The 19,379-nt window shown below is 60.1% G+C and overlaps 2 protein-coding genes across 8 annotated transcripts in view; both read right to left on the reverse strand.

Annotated features, from left to right (window-relative positions):
- The window catches only part of UVSSA (UV stimulated scaffold protein A), a 29,058-nt gene extending 23,968 nt beyond the window's left edge, over positions 1 to 5,090 (reverse strand). Inside the window, exons 1-5 of one of the 2 annotated variants that reach the window (XM_042937132.1) lie at positions 4,891 to 5,090; positions 3,171 to 3,270; positions 1,827 to 2,157; positions 1,140 to 1,260; positions 95 to 460 (exon numbers count right to left, since the gene is read on the reverse strand). In XM_042937132.1, the coding sequence (XP_042793066.1) occupies positions 95 to 460; positions 1,140 to 1,260; positions 1,827 to 2,157; positions 3,171 to 3,268 (916 nt within the window). In that variant the 5' untranslated portion in view covers positions 3,269 to 3,270; positions 4,891 to 5,090. Of the gene's footprint in view, positions 1 to 94; positions 461 to 1,139; positions 1,261 to 1,826; positions 2,158 to 3,170; positions 3,271 to 4,064; positions 4,225 to 4,890 lie in introns of those variants that run through there. The other variant, XM_042937133.1, reaches the window with a different exon arrangement.
- Positions 5,091 to 13,602: 8,512 nt separating this feature from the next.
- MAEA (macrophage erythroblast attacher, E3 ubiquitin ligase) overlaps positions 13,603 to 19,379 on the reverse strand; it is a 37,402-nt gene continuing 31,625 nt past the window's right edge. For 4 of the 6 annotated variants that reach the window (XM_042937134.1, XM_042937136.1, XM_042937135.1 and 1 more), the window contains 4 exons: positions 18,754 to 18,862; positions 15,875 to 16,008; positions 15,002 to 15,197; positions 13,603 to 14,401 (listed from right to left, as the gene is read on the reverse strand). In XM_042937134.1, the coding sequence (XP_042793068.1) occupies positions 14,306 to 14,401; positions 15,002 to 15,197; positions 15,875 to 16,008; positions 18,754 to 18,862 (535 nt within the window). In that variant the 3' untranslated portion in view covers positions 13,603 to 14,305. The other 2 variants (XM_042937139.1, XM_042937138.1) reach the window with 2 other exon arrangements.

Consider the following 19,379-nt stretch of genomic DNA (forward strand, 5'->3'; position numbering starts at 1 on the left):
AACCTTGGAGGACCGGCCCTGCCACGTCCCGAGAAGTCTGAGCTCTTGCCAGCACCCCTAGGGCCCACGCCAGCCCAGGGGAGCCGGTGGTTACCTGAGGAGAGCTCCACGTCTAGCGTGTACTTGTGGGAGCCCAGTCCGTGGCGCCGCACAAACCCTTCCTCGTCACCGTCGCTGTCCTCATGCCGGTCCTCGTCGTCCTCGTCGTCCTCCCCTGAGTCCCCTGCGGTCCAGGGAGGGGGAGACGGAGGGCGGGCACAGGCGAGCAGGCTCTTGCTGCAACAGGGCTCCTCGTCCCCAGGCCTCACGGCACCGGCCAGGCAAGGGGCGCCCCCTTCAGACGCACCGAAGGCCACGGTGGGCAAGGCGGCTCCCGGGCCCTCGGCCAAGTCCAGCGGCACCAGCAGCCTGAAGCAGCTCTCCACCTCCGTGAGGCAGCACCGGATCTCCTCAGACGTTTCTGCAAAGATGCGGGAACTGCCTGTTGGGTCGCGATGACAAGCAGCAGCACCTCCCCTCAGGCAGAGCCCAGGGTCAGAGGGAGGGCCGCCCGCCCCTCCTTCCTGCCCCAGACAGAGGCCAGCCCTGGGCGTACGGAGGCTCTGTCGTCTCTTAGAAACCACCCGACTGTGCGGCACCCCACCACCCGCCCCGTGACGTCCTCAGTAACACCCTCACGCCTGGACTTCTGGGAGGCTCACGGGCGCCCCGTGAGTACCAAGCGGGGTAGACCACCGTGGGCGGAACTTCCGGAAGAGAGCGGCCAGCTGAGAGCCGTGGGGACGCACACCCTTCCCAGCCCTCCAGCCGGACGGCACTCCAGCCAGCACCTGCCTTGGGGCCCAGAAGTGCCTCCAGCTGGGGCCTTCCTCTCGAGCTCCTCTCACCCTGGCTGCCCCTCGTGGAAAGGGCCAGCTGCACAGAAAAGGGTCAGGTTTCAGAAGTAGGGGTGCCAGCAAGAGCTGTCCCCTGCCCCACCTAAGGGACCTTTATGGGGAGCATCGTTCTCAGACAACACCACCAGGGGGCGCGGGAGAGGCGGGCCCACCCGGAGCTTCCTGGGGAGGGGCCGGGGGCTGCCGCCAAGGTCAGGCCGGCGGTCTACCCACCTGCAGCCCCACGGGGTGGGGAGAACTCACCCTCCATGTCCCTGACGGCCCGCTCACACCTCTCCCTGTAGATTCTGTCCAAGCGTTTCTGCTTCTCCTCCTCCCGCTTTCTTTCTGCCAGGGTCCGAGCGCTCACGTCCTCAAAATCCACCTGAGGAATTAGAGGTTAGGCTGGACTACACGAGACACGTGGAAAACACAGTAAGTCAGACAGAAGCCCAGAAGGAGGCGTGTCGGCACCGGCACACGACCCTCCGTGCCCCTGGGGCCCCGTGTCTCAGCACTTCAGCGCTCATCAGCAACGACTGGCCCCCGACGGGATCAGGGCCAGCAGCACTTCCGGCGAAGCACATGCCACGTGGGAAAGCAGCATGGCCCCCGGGGCCCCGGACGAGCAGCACCACGTTCAGGCTGCAGGGGGACTGGCCAGCGGCCCTGGCCGAGGCGGGAGCTGCCGGGGAGGAGGGCCCGGCCCGGCGGGTTTCACGCAGCCAGGACCGCCAGAGCCCACAGCAGACCCAGGCGGGACTCAAGCTCGGGGCCACAGAACAGGGCCGCGTCCGAGAAGCTGACCCGTTTCCCTCGTTTCCGCTTCCTGTGGAAGTCAGGACCGGAGGCTCCGCTCCGTCCACACGTCCCCCTCTTAGAGCTGCCGTCCCCTCCCGGGAGCCCCTCCGCCACGCTGGCCGGCAGGAGACGCCAGGCAGGCCGCCCCACCTGTTTGCTGTGTCTCAGGAAGTGGTAGCCCAAGGCGAGCTTCTTGTAGGCCGCGCCGTACTTCCCGTTCCATCCTTGGACAGCCCTGGCGGCCGCCTGCCTCAGCCTCTGGGCCGCCTCCCTGGGGGGCGGCAGGGGCTGCTCGTGGTCGGTGCCCAGCGTGAGCTCCAGAAACTCCTGGAAGTCGGAGACGACCAGCACCCGGAACTGATGAGACCGGGCGAAGAGCTGATCTATGACCTGGAAGGCGGAGAGGCGGACCTCGGCGTGCTCTCGGCTCAGCTGGGCCATGAGCAGGTGGTAGGCGCGGCGGAGCTGCTCCTCCGAAGACCTGGGGAGAGCAGCCGTGCTGGCCTGCCGGGCGCCCACTCCCCGGGGACGCTTCGCTAAGTGCTCTGCGTGGGGACACACCCTCTCCCGACCCCCCCCCCCCCCCCCCCCCCCCCCCCCCCCCCCCCCCCCCCCCCCCCCCCCCGTCCACAGCAGGGCGGACGGATGCTGCCTCGGGCCTCTGCCTGTTTCTGCGGGCCCCACGAGCCAAGAACGGTTTTTACGCTACTTAACGGCTGAAACAAATCAAAAGAATAATACTTGATGACATGTGAAAATCACAAGATCCAGCGTCAGTGCCCATAAAGTTTTACTGGGACACGACCGCGGCCGCACCTTCACCTCATTCGCCGCTACCGCCCACAGCTGAGTGGTCACGGCAGAGACTTTATGGGCCGCAGAGCCTACCGTATTCACCACCTGGCCCGTTACACAAAGTCCGAGCTGACATCTCCAGGGGACACCACCGCCCCCGGCCTCCCCTGCAGGTGCAGCCACGTGACTGGAACAAAAGGGAAAGGTCACGGGGCTTCTGGGGCCCGCCCTCCTGTCGCTCTTCCCAGTTAGTTCCCCTGCAGAAAAACCCACTGCCGTTTTGGAGTTTTGTGGGACGTACAGCGAGACCTGAGCCGAAAATCCTGTCAACGTGCAAAGACTTCGCTACTTAAAGCCACTTCAACTTTCCCGTTTTGTAAATACAAGATAAGGACGATAGGCGAGTTTTGACTTAAGCTCTCAGCGGATCCCAACCGGCAGTCTTTGGAAAGCGTTTGTGCCGCACTCCCCCACCCTGGGGCCGCTGCCCCACAAAGTGACCGCCTGCCAGACCTGGACGCTGCAGGGTCCTGGGGACACAGCCTCCGGAGAGGTGATGGTTGGGGGGCAGGGAAGGGCTGAGACGCGCGGGTGGCGGAAGGCCTGACCGACCCAGGGGAAGCCCCACGATCCCCCGGGTGTCACCGGCTGCAGGAGCCAGCAATCGATCGGCACGACATCCTGAGCCTGAAGACATACTTGCAAATTTTCTTCAGTTCCTTCATTTTCTCAGGACTCGGTTGGGGTTCTCCTGAAGTCGTGAGCTCTTCTACCAACTTTGAAAGTGTTTGATCCATGTCTAGAAATAGGTACGGGAGAGGCGAGAAATGACCCCCTAGCACTTCACGGTTCTCTAGGTCATTAAACGTTTACTGGGCTCCACCGGTTCCTGGGCATTCCGGGGGGGGGGGGGGGGGCTGCAAGGCTGGGCTCCCCACGCCCTTGCCTCTGGTACATGGCCTCGATGCTGAAACGTAACAATTCGAGGTGATATTCCGGGCACGGCCAACGAGACCTCTTCGATGGTAAATTAGGAAAAGCGCAACAACAAAATACTAATTCTGGAGCTCTACAGTCACACAGATCAGAGCTCAGCGATGGATGCTCAGCAACACGTGTTAGCGACAGAACATAACCGTGCAAATAAAATTTAGATTAGCTTTTCCCAAACGTGACAGGCGTTTTTTCCCTTTCCAACTATTCACTCCCAAGCCACGAGGCAGCCTCTCGCTACAGACTTCGGTAACGAAAGACCCACTCAGGGGCCAGCCTAATGGCTAGGAGCAAGCCAGCAGAGGTGCACCTACCTAGCACTCCAATGCTAAGCACCTAGCAGGTGTGCACAAAGAAGAGGGAAGGGTGGGGGTGAGGGGAGAATGCGGGCTGGGAGGAGGAAGGCCCGGGGAAGGCAGCCACTAAGCGTGGACAGAGACTGGGGGCAGCAAGGATGCCAGGCTTGCCCCAGGCTGTTTAATTCAGAGGGGGGAGGCCAGCAGGTGTACAGGGAGCCAGGAGGAGCTCTCGAAAAGTAACGTTTGTCAGGGACACTGACTCCACTCAATGCACACTTGGCAGGAGCAAGGAGTCGCTCACCTGAGCGCCCTACCAGCACCTCCCACTGATCATGGATCCCTCCGGGGGGACTTTGCCAGTGTTTCTAAGCCCAGCGCACCACAGCCAAGGACAGAAGAGGGGGCATCCCAGAAGAGAGCAGTGTTCAGGGAGGAAGAGGGAATGTCCTGGAAGGAAAAGGGGGGGCGGGGGAGGAATGGAGTCCCAGGGAGGAGGAGGACCACGGGAAGGTGTTCCAGGGGAGGGGAAGAGGAGGAGGAAATGGTGTGCGGGGAGGAGGAAGGCATGGCATCCCCATCCCGACGAGGAAGAGGAGGGAAGGGTGTCCGTGGAGAAGGAAGGGGAAGAGGAGGGATTGGTGTGCGGGGAGGAGAAAAGGGCGACCCTGGGAGGGAGGAAGAGAAGAGGACGGTGTGCGGAGAGGAGGGAATGGTGTCCCCGGGAGGAGGAGGGAGGGGAGAGAAGGAGGAGATGGCATCACGAGGACGGGTTGGGAAGGGCGTCCCAGAGAGGAAGGAGAGAAAGAGGAAAGGACGGTGTCCCAGGGAGAAGGCGGGCGGGGCGGGGAGGCGGGGGAGGACGCAGACGGGGAGGCCGGAGGAGGTCCAGGGGAGGAGGGAGAGGGAAGGGCGTCCCAGGGAGGAAGAAGAGAAAGAGGAGAGGACGGTGTCCCGGGAAGAAAGCAGGGGGACGGGGAGTCCCGGGGTGGAAGGGCATGTCCCGGGGAGAAGGAGGGAAAACGCCCCGCGGGGCGTGGAGGTCTGTGGCGGGGGGGAAATGGGCCTGCCCTCCGAACCCCGGCTGGGCCGCAGCCCCTCGCCGGCATTGCGACGACCGCGACACGTACCGCGAAACCAGGCCGCTCGCCTCGCTCCTCCCCTTCCGGCGGAGAACCCGCCCCTGTCACGTGCCGCAGATCACCACAGTCATTGGCTCGCCCTGGCACAGGCGGCGCGGGGACGAAGGTCAGCGCCGCGACGACCGCACCTACAGCGCCAGCGGACCAGTCACCTTAGCCCGCCCCTTCCGGCGGAGGCCCAACCCGCCTCCTGTCACGTGCCCCCGAGCTCGGCAGCCAATGGCTCTCCCTGACCCTGGAGGCGCGAGCGCCAGGGAGGGGCCGAGGCCTGCGCGGTGACGCAGGCGCGCTCCCGGCAGGTCGGGACGGCTTAGGAGAGAGAGAAAAAGGAAGCGGGCGGGCGCAGCAAGTCCTTAAAGGGGCCGTGTGCCCGGCTGCCAGGGCGACGCGGAGCGGGCCCGAGGGGTGCGAGCTCGGTCTCCATGCCGCGGTAGCCTAGGGGTTTGCGATAACCAGTCCTTGCCATCGCGACGGGATGGCCCGGGTGGGAGCCGGTGCACGTTTCTCCCGGGGGCGCCGGAGACTACCCCCCCCCCCGCCCCCGCTTCCCACGTGCTGCCCAGAGGGGTCGAGGGGCGGGGGGTCCCCCGGGGCCGGGGTCCGGCCGGGGCTTTTCCTGGTGCTGAGGTGGGGGGTCGGCGGCGTGGAAAGGGGCGGTCCCCGGAGGAGCGTGTGCAGCCGCGGGAGGGGCGGCACGACCCGGCCCCGGGAACCTGCCGGCGCACGGGTCCCTAGTCCCCCGCCCTGTGGTCGGACGCCGCGCGGGTGCCCGCACCCCTAGTGGAGGCGCTGGCCTGGGCCCCTGCCGGGCTCCGTCCTTCCCCAGGACACCCCTCGCCCCTGTCCCTGAGCAGTGCAGGCTGCGGCTGGCCTCGCGGGGGCCCCTCACTCAGTCTGGGGACACCTCGGGTTTGCGACTCGCTCCTCGCGCGGCCCGAGCCCGGAGCCACCGGGCCTGTGCGCACCTGGGGTTCCGCGGGCTCCGCGGCTGTGGGCTCGGGGGCCAGCGGGCCGACCAGGGCCCTGGGGGTCTGCTCCTGACACGTTCCCGGCCCTGGTGAGCTGCTTCCTCCTCACCTGTGCGGCCTGCTGCACCCCAGGGTCCTCTAGGGGCCAGGCTGGTGGCCTCACTCGCCCCTGCTTAGAGCCTGTGCGCTGTGTGTCCCCCACCCCAGGGCTGAGGGGCCATCACCCCTTTTGGCTCCTGTCTCGCCCTTTCTTCAGGAAGGCCTGCCTCACCCCAGGTACTGGGCCCCCACCCCCGTGCTTTGGGCTCTTTGAGGGGGTCTCCACCGGTGCACAGCGAGCTGGTTGGATGTTTCTAGGCTCTCCGGTGCTTGCAGAACGGGAGGAAAGCACCAAAGACAGGGCCCACTGGAACAGGACCGTCTGGACCTGAAGGCCCACAGCAGTGGGGGTCTCAGTGGCAAAGGTGGGAACGGCTCAGATGTCCATCAGTAGACGGTAGGGTCTGTCCTTCACACCACAACGTGGATGAACCTTAAAAGCAGGGCACTGAAAGAAGCCAGACAAAAGGGCCAAATATTGTGATGCCACCTACGTAAAACGTCCAGAAAGGGCAGATGCGTGGAGACGGGGGCGCGTGACTGTTACAAAACACTGAGTTGTATGTTTTCAAACGGTGGCATTTATGGTACATGAATTCTCTCTCAAAAAAGCGGCCGTCGGAAGAGAAAAGGAAAGCGGAAAGCACGCCGGCCCTCCCGGGGCGCCTGACCCCGGCCCGCGGTCCACTCCGAGCAAGCCTCCCTCCGTGTCTGCTGTGGTTTGGTGTTCCTGCACCACTAGACTGTTCTCAGCGGCAGGAGAGCAGTTTCTCCTGTCCTAACTAACCAAAGCCTTGTGTGCATGCCGCCCCTCCCCCAGCCGTTCCGGGTTTGGGGCTCTCTTGCAGCAGGACTCCTGGAGACAGCTATCTGTGCTTTGCCCCGCGCCCCATCCTCTTCCTGCGACACCCGCGTCCACCCCAGTGCCCTGTGATGTTTGCAAGGCCCGGTCCCGTCTCCTGCCCACCGCCCTCATCTTAGCTGATGGGATGTCAGTCCTTCTGCTTCCGCGGCCCGGCAGCCGCCTCCTGTCCCCCCACTTCTGTCCTCACACCCCTCGAGTCCACTCACCTCGCCCAGCCAGGGTGGAACTCAGTGCTGCCCCCAGCTGGCTGCTTTGCTCCAGGGGGCTGGCTTCTGGGGGGCCAGCCCCTCGGCCTGGAAGGCCGCTCCCAGCCGGGGCCCTCGCTGGCTGTGTAACAAGCCTCCTGCCGTTTCCTCGGGCAACTCTGCTTTAGCAGCACTCAAAGCACTGAGACTTCCTGTCACATGAGGTTTGTAATCTTAGTACCTTCTCTGCTCTGAAAACATGCTCCACGAGAACAGGCATCTTTGTTTTGTTTCACGATATCAGGCACCCAACAGGCGCCAGTATTGAAGGCCTAATACATAGAATTAGCTCAGGTGAATATGTTGAGGCCTGGAAGATATTGTAGAACCAACTGGGACTTTCAGAGACGAACCCCAGCAGAAGGAACGCGAGCCCACCCAAGGCCGTCACGATCAAAGTGTGGGAAGGCAGCGACGAACAGCAGTGGAAGAGAAGGGGCCTCGTACGAAGGTACAAACAGCAAGCAGCGGTTCTTGGCCAGAACACCACAGGCATAAAGAGAATGGCATGAAACCTAGAGTGAAAAGAAACACTGTCGCCCCAGAACTGCGTATGCCACGAAATACCCCTCCAAACATGAACTAAGCTGAAATAGAGCACTTTCAGACAAAGAAAGGCCGAGTGAATTCCTCGTCTGCAGGTCGACTGAGGGAGCGTTGGTACAGTAAGCTCTTCAGATGAAAGGCAAACGCAGACGCCAACCTACATGTACAAAAGCTGGGGGGAGCACTGGGATCGGTAAATATGGATAAATAGAAGATCTGTCTTGTTCTAAATTTCTTTTCTAAATCATTGGCTGCTCGTTGAAAGCGTAACAGTGTATCATAGGGTGCAGAATGTCCGTAGAGGGAAAATATGCCATAGTTGGGGCAAAGGACAGAGGAGGGAGAAAGGCAGTCAGTTTCTCAGATCCTTGTGTTTACATGAAGTTATACAGTATCTGAAGGCCCTTGTGGGAAGTTCAAGATGTACACTGAACTACAGAGGTGTAGCTAAAAAGTCAAAGATTAAAAGGAACAACGTGGGGGCACCTGGGTGGCTGGGTCAGTTGAGCGTCCGACTTCGGCTCAGGCCATGATCTCGCGGTCCGTGAGTTCGAGCCCCGCGTCGGGCTCTGTGCTGACAGCTCGGAGCCTGGAGCCTGCTTTGGATTCTGTGTCTCCCTCTGTCTCTGCCCCTCCCCCACTCAAGCTCTGTCTCACTCTCTCAAAAATAAACATTAAAACAATATTTTTTTTTAAAAAAGGAATAATGTTTAAATAGTCTAGAGGTGTCAAATAAAGACAAAAAAGGGAACAGAAAACAGACTGGACAAATAGAAAGGCCACAGATTTAAATCCAGCAATAATAATAATTACATTAAATGTCAATGGTCTAGACACCTCAATTGAAAGGCAGTGGTTGTCCAACTGAATTAAAAAAGACTCGAGTGTATAATGTCTACAAGAAACTCACTTCAAATTTGACTTGGATTGGAGGCAAAAGAATCAAGAAAGATGTAACATACTAACACTAAGTAGATGAGGGCCAGAGTGGCTGGACCCTCATCAGACAAAGTGGACTTTATAAGAGATATTGGCAGCTAGGGTGCTTGCTCCTAATAACAAGTTACAAATAAATGAAGCAAAGGCTTGCAGACGTAAAGGGGATGTAGACAAATTCATCTGTAAGCTTTAAGAACCAGCAGGGAGGAGATCAGGAAGGGTAGGAGACACTAACCGCCCATCGTGGACTTGACCTGGTTTGCACTTGGCAGGACGCTCCACCCGATGGCAGACGATATTGTTTAGAAGTGCACACAGAACATTTATCAGGGCAGACATAAAACAAATCGCTACAAATTTAAGAGGGTCGAAACCATACACAGTAGATTTTCTAACAGAATTACATTAGAACTTAATAACAAAAAGATTTGGAAAGTCTCCAAGCATTTGAAAATTAGCTAACAGACTTGTGTAATCCATGGGTCAAAGGAAAAAAAAATCACAATGAAATTATAAAATATTTTGAAATGCACGAAAATGAAAACAACATAAGAATGTACGGGAGGTTTATAGTAGAAATGAAAGGCCCAAAGCAGTTCTCTAATCTTCCCCTTAAGCCAGAAAAAGAGGGGCACCTGGGTGGCTCAGTTGGTTGAGCAGCTGGGTTTGGCTCAGGTCATGATCTCACGGTTCATGAGTTCGAGCCCCACATCGGGTTCTGTGCTGACAGCTCGGAGCCTGGAGCCTGCTTCAGATTCTGTGTCTCCCTCTCTCTCTGTCTCTCCCCACTCACACTCTGTCTGTCACTCAAAAACAAATAAATGTTAAAAAAAAATTTTAAAGAAGCCATTAAACCCAAAATGAGCAGGAAGAAGAAAACAGTAAAGAAGAGCAATCAATTAAATGGAAAACAGGGAAACAATAGAGGGAAAAAAATCAAACAGGTGTTTGTTTGAAATGATCTGCAAAATTGATAAGCCTCTGGGTAGACATCAAGAAAAAAGAAGAAACAAATGACCAGTATCGGGAATGAGAGGAAGCATCACTACTTATCTTACAGACATTAAAAGAATAATAGAGTGCACGTTATGGACACTTTGTTCAGCAAAGTACCAGCAAGTCAGATCCAGCAATATGTAAAACTACACCATGACCCAGTGATGCTTGTCTCAGGGAGGGGAGGCTTGGTCCACCACTCAAGGTCCATCGTGTAGTCCTCCCTGTCTCCTTTATTGTCAACGCAAAGGAGAAGAATCCTGTAGGAATTTCATTAGATGAAGAAAATAACATTTGGTAAAATTCAAAATGCCCTCATGATGATAACTCAGGGAACAAGGAGTGAACTTCCTTACCTGATAACTGCACCCATGAAAACGTACAGCAGACATCGTCTTTCGCGTCCTTCCCGGCAGGAGACCACACTTCCCCCTGAGATCTCAAACAAGTCCAGGACTTCCTTCTTCCCTTCCTAGTTCACACTGTGCTGGAGGCTTTACCCACACGGGAAGGGGAGAAAGAGATATAAAGACCGTAGAGATGAGAAAGGAAAAGGCAAAATGGCCTTTATTTGCCGGTGATACAATCGCGCACATAGAAAATGCTTTATAACCTACCAAAGAGCGCCTAGAACAAATGAGCTTAGAAAGGTCACAGGATACGAGATCGATAAACAAAATCAGTGCTACATATACGTTAACCACACTGGAACACATGGGAAGTTAAATCTAAAGATGACAGTGACAACAGCAGTAAAGTCACGAAACACTTAGGATAAGCAAGAGAACTGAGAACTGTAACGTGGTGAGGTCTGGACACAGACAGCCCGTGTTCACAGGCCGGTGGCCTCAGTATTGTCGAGATTTTAAAGTCTCCACTGTGGACTGAACTGTCCCCCTCACCCAAACTCGTGTTGAAGCCCTGACCACCCCCCCCCCCCCAATGGTGACTGTATTTGGAGGTGACTAAGGTCATGTGGCATCATGAGACGGACCCTGGTCCGGCAGGATTGGTGTCCCCCTAGTAGGCAGGGGTCTCTGTCCATGTACACACAGAGGGAAGGCCATGGAGCCCACGAGAGGTGGCTTCTTGCCGTCCACAAGCCAGGAAGAGGCTGGCAACCAGATCTGACTTCTGGCTTCTGGAACTGCAAGGAAATGATTTTCTGTTGTTGAAGCACCCAGTCTGTGGTGGTGTTGTGGCAGCTTGAAAATCCCCAGGTTGATCAATAGATTCAATGCAATTCTAGTTAAAATCTCAGCAGACTTTTTTAGGGGTAGACTTTTACAAGCTGACTCTAAAACTAAAGCGAACAGTCAAAACAATTTTATTTTGAAAAAGTAGAAAATATGCAGAACAAAAGGGACTTGTTTGTATTGTACTTTAAGCCACAGTGAAATGACAGGATGCTGGGGTGATAGATTGAGGGCCACCCCAAGAAACAGACCCAGAGAGACACAGCCAGGGGATTTATCATCTGATGGACAGAAAAAAGCCTTCAACAAATGGTGTCTGAAGAACAGGATGAACACATGGGGGGGATGGCCGTCAGCCTCTTCCTCACACCGCAGACAGAAGCTCATTGTGACGGGTTACAGAGCCAAACAAAAGGTAAAACTGAATCTTCCAGAAGACAGAAGAGAAGATCATTGGGACCTTGGGGTGGGCAAATGTTTCAAAGAACACGAAAAGCCACAAACCATAAAAGAAAAAATTAATTGAATGTTACCTGCTGGTCAGGGGCGCCTGGGTGGCTCGGTCGGTTGAGCGTCCGCCTTCATGATCTCACAGTTTGTGAGTTCAAGCCCCGCATCAGGCTCTGTGCTGACAGCTCTGAGCCTGGAGCCTGCCTCAGATTCTGTGTCTCCCTTTCTCTCTCTGCCCCTTCCCTGCTCATGCTCTGTCTCTCTCTCTCAAGAAGAAACATTAAAAAAAAAAAAATTAAAAAAAAAAAAAACAACCCTGCTCGTCAGATGACAGGCAACCAAGTGCACTCAGGTGTGTCAGAGGGGCTGTGTCGCAATATGTACTGCATTCCTGCAAATCAAGAGAGGCCATCCAATACAAAATGGGGAGAAGACTTGAACAGGCACGTGACCGACCACTCGGCACCTGAGAAGGGGCTCAGCATCCTTAGGCATCAGGGAAATGCAAATGAAACCCAGGGGGAGGTGCGAGTACACACCCATCCGAGCGGCTCACGGGAAGAATGACCCCAGCAGATGCCAGCAAAGATGTGGACAAACTGGAACCCTCACGCACTGCCAACGGGCATGAACGCTGTTATCACCACTTTGGGAAAAGTCTTGGCAGTTGTCAAGTTAAGTACACAACACCATGGCGCAGGTACCGTATGTCCAGACGTTTACCCACGAGAAATGAAAATAATGTCCACGAAGAATTGTCCAGCAATGTTCGTGGCAGCTTTATTCAGAGTAAGAATGATGCAAACGCAAAGGTCTATCAAGAGAATGGACAACCTATGGGGTCTGTGGACTGGTTAACTCCTCAGCGATGCTCAGAGGACCACCAACGCCCGGGAGGAGCACCAATGTGGGAGCACCGTGGACACCGGGAGGACTGCCGACGCCGGAGGACCATGGATGCCCGGGAGCACTGCCGACGCCGGGAGGAGTGAAGATGCCCGGGAGGAACACCAATGCTGGAGCACCACCGACACCGGGAGGAGCACCAATGCTAGAGGACTGCCAATGCGGGGAGGACCACGGATGCCCGGAGCACTGCCGACGGCTGGAGGAGCGCAGACGCCGGAAGATCGCCGACGCCAGGAGGAGCTCAGATGCCCAGGAACATCGCTGATGCCGGGAGCATCGCGGACACCAGGAGGGGCGCCGATGCCAGGATGACCGCAGATGCCCGGGAGCAACCCCACCGCCCGGGAGGAGCGCCGATACACGCAGGCATGTGGACGCACCTCAGGCACCTGCTGAAACGAGCACGGCACAAAGGAGCACATCGTCTGTCTCCATATAACCCGAAGGCAAACCTAATCCTTGGTGGTCAAAGCCCAAGTGCTCGTTGCACGCAGGCAAACGGTGTGGATAGCCTGGAAGAAGGCGGAGGTGCGGCTTCCTGGGGTCTGGGGGTGAATGTTGGCCGCCTGGGCCCGGGGGTTACACCTGCACACACGGTTATCAAACCTGCTCACACCGCTTCCTGAAGATCGCCGTGTTTCAACGGATGCGATTCGTACCTCAGTTAAAACTCCCGTGAGCACAAGGCCGCAAGCCTAGGACTCTGGGGAGGACGAGGAGCAGGTGGGGCGGCCTCGAGGCGGGTGGGTGCGGGCTGGCACCGGCGCCTCCTGCATTAATGAGCAGGCCGGCAGCTCCACAGAGCACCTGAGCGTGTTTGCGTGGCATCACCCATCACAGCCTGTACGTCCCAGCGTAGCGAGGACCAGCCACCCTGCTCCACCCACCCTGTGGCTGCCCCATGGCTGAGCCGCTCTCGCCGTGGATGCGGTCGCTGGAGTGGACCGGAAGGGGCTCCCGGGGTGCGTGGCCACACGCGTGCGTACACACGCCTTTGGGAAGAAGGAAAAGGGGAGGCGGCACAGGTGGTGGTCAGAGTGCGGCTGGAGGACTGGAGGGCGCGGCAGGGAGGAGCCTCCACCCCACGACTTCGACCCTGAGCTCCGAGCAGGGGCTCTGGAAGAGGCCGCCCACGGCCACACGTGTGTGCCTGGCGCTCACTGGCAGCATGCCGCCAACGTGTGCCGGCGACTCAGGAGACCCCGCTCGGATGGCCCTGCCACCCTTGCCTCCCCGAGCAGAGCAGGGCGACCACCTGCGTGCCGGAGCGGGACTCTGGGATGTGGGCACAAGCGGGCCAGAGCCGCGGGGGCTGCTCCCGGGACCCCGGCCCCACCGGCAGTGCGGCCGCAGACTGGGGGGCGGGGGGGGGGGGGGGGCCTGGGGTGAGCAGAAACGAGCAAAGGTCCTGGACCGGGGGTGGCCCGGGGTGAGCAGACAGGAGTGAGGGTACCGGGGTGCACAGCGGCTTCTACCTCACACAGACGTAAGAAATAGAAAACCCTTTTATTAACATGTTTTACATTTACAGTTTATTAGCTAATCAACATCAACATGCAAAAATAAGCGCTAAGTACAAACCTCTACGGTATGGTTTCGTGTAAACTACAATGGTTCATTGGATTTGGAAAGTCACCGGCGGTTACTTCAACTGAACTACTAGCTTCTGTAACGAACAGCGTTACGTCTACAGTTACGGAGCCATCGGCAAGGCCTCTGCAGAACTCGGTCCAGTGGATCTCCACGTGAATACATTCTCAAGCAGGAAATAAGGCGGCACGAATGACGTGACATTGAACCTAGCACACCCTAACCCCGCCCCGGCGCGCGGTCCTGGGGCCGCAGTGCGGTCCTGGCGCCTCCGGGCACCTCTCCCGGCCCAGGCTCAGGCCCCGGGGCTCGGCGGGCGGAGACAGGGTCCGGGGCGCGGAAAAACAACCGACTCCTGTTTCCGAAGCGGCCGAGAAGGTCTCTCTCTTTGTAAGGGGAAGGCGGCCAGGAGCTCGCGCGCGCTCCGGAGTCCTACCAGCGGAGAGGCTGTCCCCAAGCACACGCGTGCTGATTCGACTCCTCTCCTCTTAGGGGGCCCATCGTCGCTCACTGATCTTTGGTCGCAAGAAACAGAAACGCAGGCGGGCAGGGGCGCAGGGGCGCGGGGGCCCGGGGGCCCGGGGCGCGGGGCGGCCCGGCCTACATGATGTACACTTTCTCGGCTTGTGAGAAGTGGAACACTTCTTTGGTCCTCGGACACACGACTTTGTCATCTTGACGGATAGACAGCAGAGACTGAAAGACAACGGGCCGCACGCGAGCATGTAGACGGGCGCGCCCACCACCGCCAACGGCTGCGGGAGAGCTCCGCTCCCCTTGAGCCCTGCCCGCGAACCCCTGACCCTGCAGCTTCTCCGGGGGCAGCGCGGGGCCGAGACGTCCGCACCTGGCGCAGAGCACCTGGCGCAGAGCACCTGGCGCAGAGCACCTGGCGCAGAGCACCTGGCGCAGAGCACCTGGCGCAGAGCACCTGGCGCAGAGCACCTGGCGCAGAGCAGGCGGAAGGCCAGGCGCGCCGCCGCCCCTAGCCCCTTCCAGGCCCCATGCCTCCCACTTCCGGCGCCACCTCGACCCTCCCGCGGCCCCTCCAGGCCCCGCTCCTCCACTTCCCGAGCCCCTTTCCAGGGCCCTCCCCCCTTCCCGCCCCCCACCCCCTCCCTGCCCCTTACCCACTCCCCTTCCCAGGCTCCCCCTCCTCCGGGGCCCTTCCCCCTCCAGGGCCCTTCCCCTTCCCACCCCCTCCCAGGCCCTCCCCTGGACCTCTTGCCTCCCCAGCTTCCAGGGCCCTCCCCTCCACACCCCACCCCAGCCCCGCCCCTCGGCCCCGCCCCTCACGTTGTAGCCGTAGACGTAGCCGTTGGGCAGCATCATGGGCGGGTTGTTCTCGTTCATCACGTCGCCCGAGATCTTGCAGACCAGGCGGGAGTTGGCGCAGTGCGCCATGGGCAGCGGCTGCGCCAGCTTGTTCAGGGAGCGGCTGCACACGGGGCAGTCGGGGCTCTTGGAGCTGCCGTCCTCCTTGTAGCACTGTCTGTGCTCGGGTTAAGGAAGGGGCGCGGGGCAGGAAACAAGCCCAGAGCTCTCTCTCACGGCAGAGGAAACACGGCATCTGGCGGGGAAGTGGCCCCACGGAGGCGGCCGGAGCACGTCCCGGCCACCCCAGCACGTTCCCACTCACGGCCCTCAGGGCAGGTCCCCTCACACGCTAAAGCAAACAGCCCGGGGTCCCAGGAGGCCCACGTGCTGCACTCGAGAGGGGCCCTCCGGCCTTGGGGTGGGAACCGCGTGAAGAAAGACGAAGCGCTCGGCCGCAGCCTGGGCCCAGACCCGCAGAAGTTGGGAGGGGATGCTCAGGAATCACACGGGGCAACGACGGTTCCGCATGGTGAGGGTCCCAGCCGCCAGAAGGCTGCGCACACTGGCGGCCGTCCGGTCGGCGTGCGGCGTGCCAGGCAGCGTTTGGGGGCGAGAGAACACGAAGTGTGGCTCTGTGACCGGGTCCCCACAGACCAAGCGGGGCCCCGGGCACGCCCGCACCACCACCCGACTACCTAAGCGGGGGGCCCCCACAACACAAGCCAAGAGCACGGGGCTCGGGTTGGGAGGGCCACAGCCCCCCGGCTTTTCCCGGGGGGAGGCAAGGGCACGGGAACCCCAGGCTCAGAAGGGCGGAGCTGGCGCGGGGCCCCCTGCCTGCCAGAAGGATACGGTGTCTTTATCGCCGAGAGGCCAGCCTGCAGCGTCAGGGTGAACACAGAGTTGTTCCCCAGCTGGTGCAGCCGGTAGTTGTCGTACCGGAACTGCTGGATCAGCATTCGCCACCGGGCAGGGTCCAGCAGGTCCTGGAAGAGACAGGGCAGAGCGGTGCTGGGGGCACCCCGGGGCCCACTGCAGTCCCTGGCAACAGAAGGCGGGCCCCCACGAGCCCACGGCCACCAGCCGGAGAGCGGCACAGCGCGCCCGAAGCCCGGACCCCACGTCTGCCCACGGGACCGCCAGTGTGTTCTGTGCGGACGGATGGTAGAGGGTGCGGGTCCCGTGGCCTCGCGGCAAGAAGGGGACTCAGTGGGTCTAAAGACAGCTGGGCACGGATAAAGGCACTGAGGTTCCAGAGGGAAAGTCTCGTTCCAGAAAGGGACTTGCTGGCATGGGACCCAGCAGCCCAGCTCAGGGTGGAGAATCGCAGAACAGAACACCGGGCCCGATGAGCCCGTCTCCAGAGCTTTCCAAGTTCAGAGCCTACAAGAGCAGGGAGGGGAGGGCACACACCAACAGGAGGGAAACCCTGGACGTCAAGTACAAGGGTCAGGGGCCCCGCGTCAAGGCAGAGGCACAGGCAACCGCTGGGTGGGAGCCCCACGGGGAGCCCAAGTCCGGGGCAAATAGCACACTTCACTCCAATGTTAAAAACACGTGTCTTTAATGTTATTTTTACCACAGCAAAGCCCACAGGGGACCAAGCCCACAGTCCAGAGGCTCTGCAAACCCCTCTCTCAACAGACCCTTGGCCTCGGGCCACTGGTGTGGCCACCTCTCCGAGACCAGAGCACTTCATCCTGCCTCTCATGTGACCCACTTAGACCTGTGACTTCCTGCCACAAGGGGTCAGGGCTGTGCCCCCTCGACACGGACCCCAGGGCACGCCACCGCCTCGGCACTTCCCTTGACGGCCCGCGCCCCTCCGCCGAGACTGTGCAGGTCCCGGCCTTCCTCTCTTGTGCCGCCCAGCCTCCCTGACCCCCAGCCGGCCTTGGCTGTGCACTGGCTGCCGTGGTTTCTCTTCCACGCCGCCAGGATGCCTCCCAGACGGTCAGCCCTCCGGTCCTCCGGCTGCGATGGCAGCACTGGCCCTGCTCCTTCCTGCCGCCGTGAGGCCTCTCCAGGGAGGAGAGTGGGCATGGGCCCCACGGATGCCATCCCGAGCAGGCCTTCTCACGCACTAAGGGCAGGCCCCTTCTGCACTTCTCGCAAACCTTCTCCAGAGCAGGGAAGAGACATGCGATCACGCCCAAGATCTCTGTGAACAGAGGCTGTATCACAGGACATGCCTGACACCTCGGGACTGTGTGCACCCAGTCGGGACAAAGAAGCAGCTTCCAGCAGCCCGGAGAAGGCCTGCGGCCAAGCACTTCAGTAAGTGGGGGCGAGGTCTGCTCTGCTGTGCCCGGGACAGGCGCTGGCGGCCCACAAAACCACATGGGGCACGTGGGACCTCAGAGCCCAACGTCCAGGCTCAGAGAACAAGGCGGGTTCAGCCCACGGGGAAGGCAGTTCACTTCCCTCCCTCCTGGGGACAGGCTGACAACAGCGAGAGGAACACCAGGGTCGAGTGCCGTGTCCCTCGCCGTGACAGTGTCGGCAGGTGGACCTCCAGGAGCCATAGGCTCAGGAAGGGGGTGGAGGCAGGGAGCCTCACCGGACCCTGCTGGTGCCACGATCCAGGGCTCCCAGGCTCGAGACTGTGAGGGCTAAGCCGCCAAGCCTGTGGGATTGTCACAGAGCCCAGACAGACGACGACGGAAAACCGAGGGAGGAGCCGTGCAACGAACACCCAGAACTGGGGCCACAGCTGGGACAGTGTGGACGCGTGACCACACAGAGTCCATGCTGCGGCGACGGGACTGGTCCCACACGGAGAGCCCCAGTCTTCATGGAGGGCGAGCGGCTAGGGGGTCAGGAGCGGGACGGCGGCAGGGAGGCCGAGGAAAGGCCAGCCCTGTCAGAGGCGGCAGAGAGTGCGGCGGCTTTGTGCTGCTGTCCCGGAGACCCCGGAGGACGGAGATGTGCGAGGACACTGAGAGTCCGACCGAGGTGGTCTCTAAGCAAAGTCCCGTTTACAGTAACACACGTGAAGACAAAAATGACTTAAGGGCGGAACTGCCCACCAAAAGAAAGCAGAACTTTATGATCTGGAAACTTCTGTCCGTGTTGCAAAACACGAGAAGGCTGCTCAGAAAGAGCACTAAGGGTCCAGCCAAGCGGCCTTTATAAGGACACTCGTGTGGGCGTGACCGGACTGATGGCCAAGGGACCCCGACGGGGAGCAGCCACAGGAACGGGGGAAAGTTGCTGGAATCCCCAGATCTTCCAAGACGGGACCGTGAGCGACTCAGCTGTGAACACGTTGATGTTTTTCGAGACAAGAGAAGGAGGAACCCAAAGGTGGATCAAAGATCGCCAGGGCTGCTCCTAGGCTTTGGGGGGTGGGGGTGGGGGGCACTGCCTGATTTCAAGAGGCCAGACACCCTGCCCCAGCACCCAGCAAAGCCAAGGGGACTGGTTAGCGATGCTGCATGACCACGCCCCGCCCGGACCCCACGTGGACCCACAGAGACCCCGAAGAGAGGACGGAGGTCAGGAAGGACACTGGCAGTGAGGGAGAAAGGTGAGGGGCGCAGGTGACGCACTCAGAGCAGAAGGGCCTTCTAGGCTGAGACCCCCGTGAGTCGTTCCGATCCAAACTTCTCCCCGGCCAAACAGGAACAAGATGGGAAGGGGCCTGTCTGGGGTGCTGGCCACACTCCGAACGTGGAAGTGACCACAGACGAAGTCCTCCCAAGCCCTGAGGGCCCACGGGCACGTGTTACCTTGTAGGGCGAGATGTGCGTGTCTGGTGGGAAGGCCAGCATGCCCATGACCTGGCGGACCTCGTCCAGCTGGCTCCCCTCGGCCTGACTGAAATGCTTTCTCGCGTGTCTAGAAAACAACATTTGGGGCCGTCTAAGTTTGCAGCTTTACCTTTAAGAGTCTGCGCTCACAGCGTATGCCAGAGCCTCAGTGCCGAAGAAGCCCCCTCCTCGTGTGCCCTGGGCCAGGGTCTGCTGGGAGCGCGGCTCAGCAGGGCCCCCTCCTCACGGACACAGGGTCGGAGGTGAGGTTCGAGGCACCGAGCGTAGAATCCCACTCAGGGAACACCCAGAGGCAGCGACCCAGCTGAGAAGGGCACCTGCCCAAGCTCTTGCAAGTGACCCTGGCATACACGGACCCAAAGCCCAGCAACACTAACTGCGCCAGAACGCCCACCGGTCCCCCCCGCCCCCGGCACGGCCCCGGGAGGCCCCGGAGACAGTCCGTCCCCCCCGGGTCCTGACTCTCGGGAGACACAGAGCCCACGGGTCGGGCCCCAGGGCAGTGCCTTCCCGCACAGGCCGCACCTGGGGACCCCACGTCCCCGTGCCCGCGTGTCAGCCTCCTTCCCAGAGGCCCCCCCCTC

This window comes from Panthera leo, chromosome B1, assembly GCF_018350215.1.
Source record: "Panthera leo isolate Ple1 chromosome B1, P.leo_Ple1_pat1.1, whole genome shotgun sequence".
NCBI classification, from domain to species: Eukaryota; Metazoa; Chordata; class Mammalia; order Carnivora; family Felidae; genus Panthera; species Panthera leo.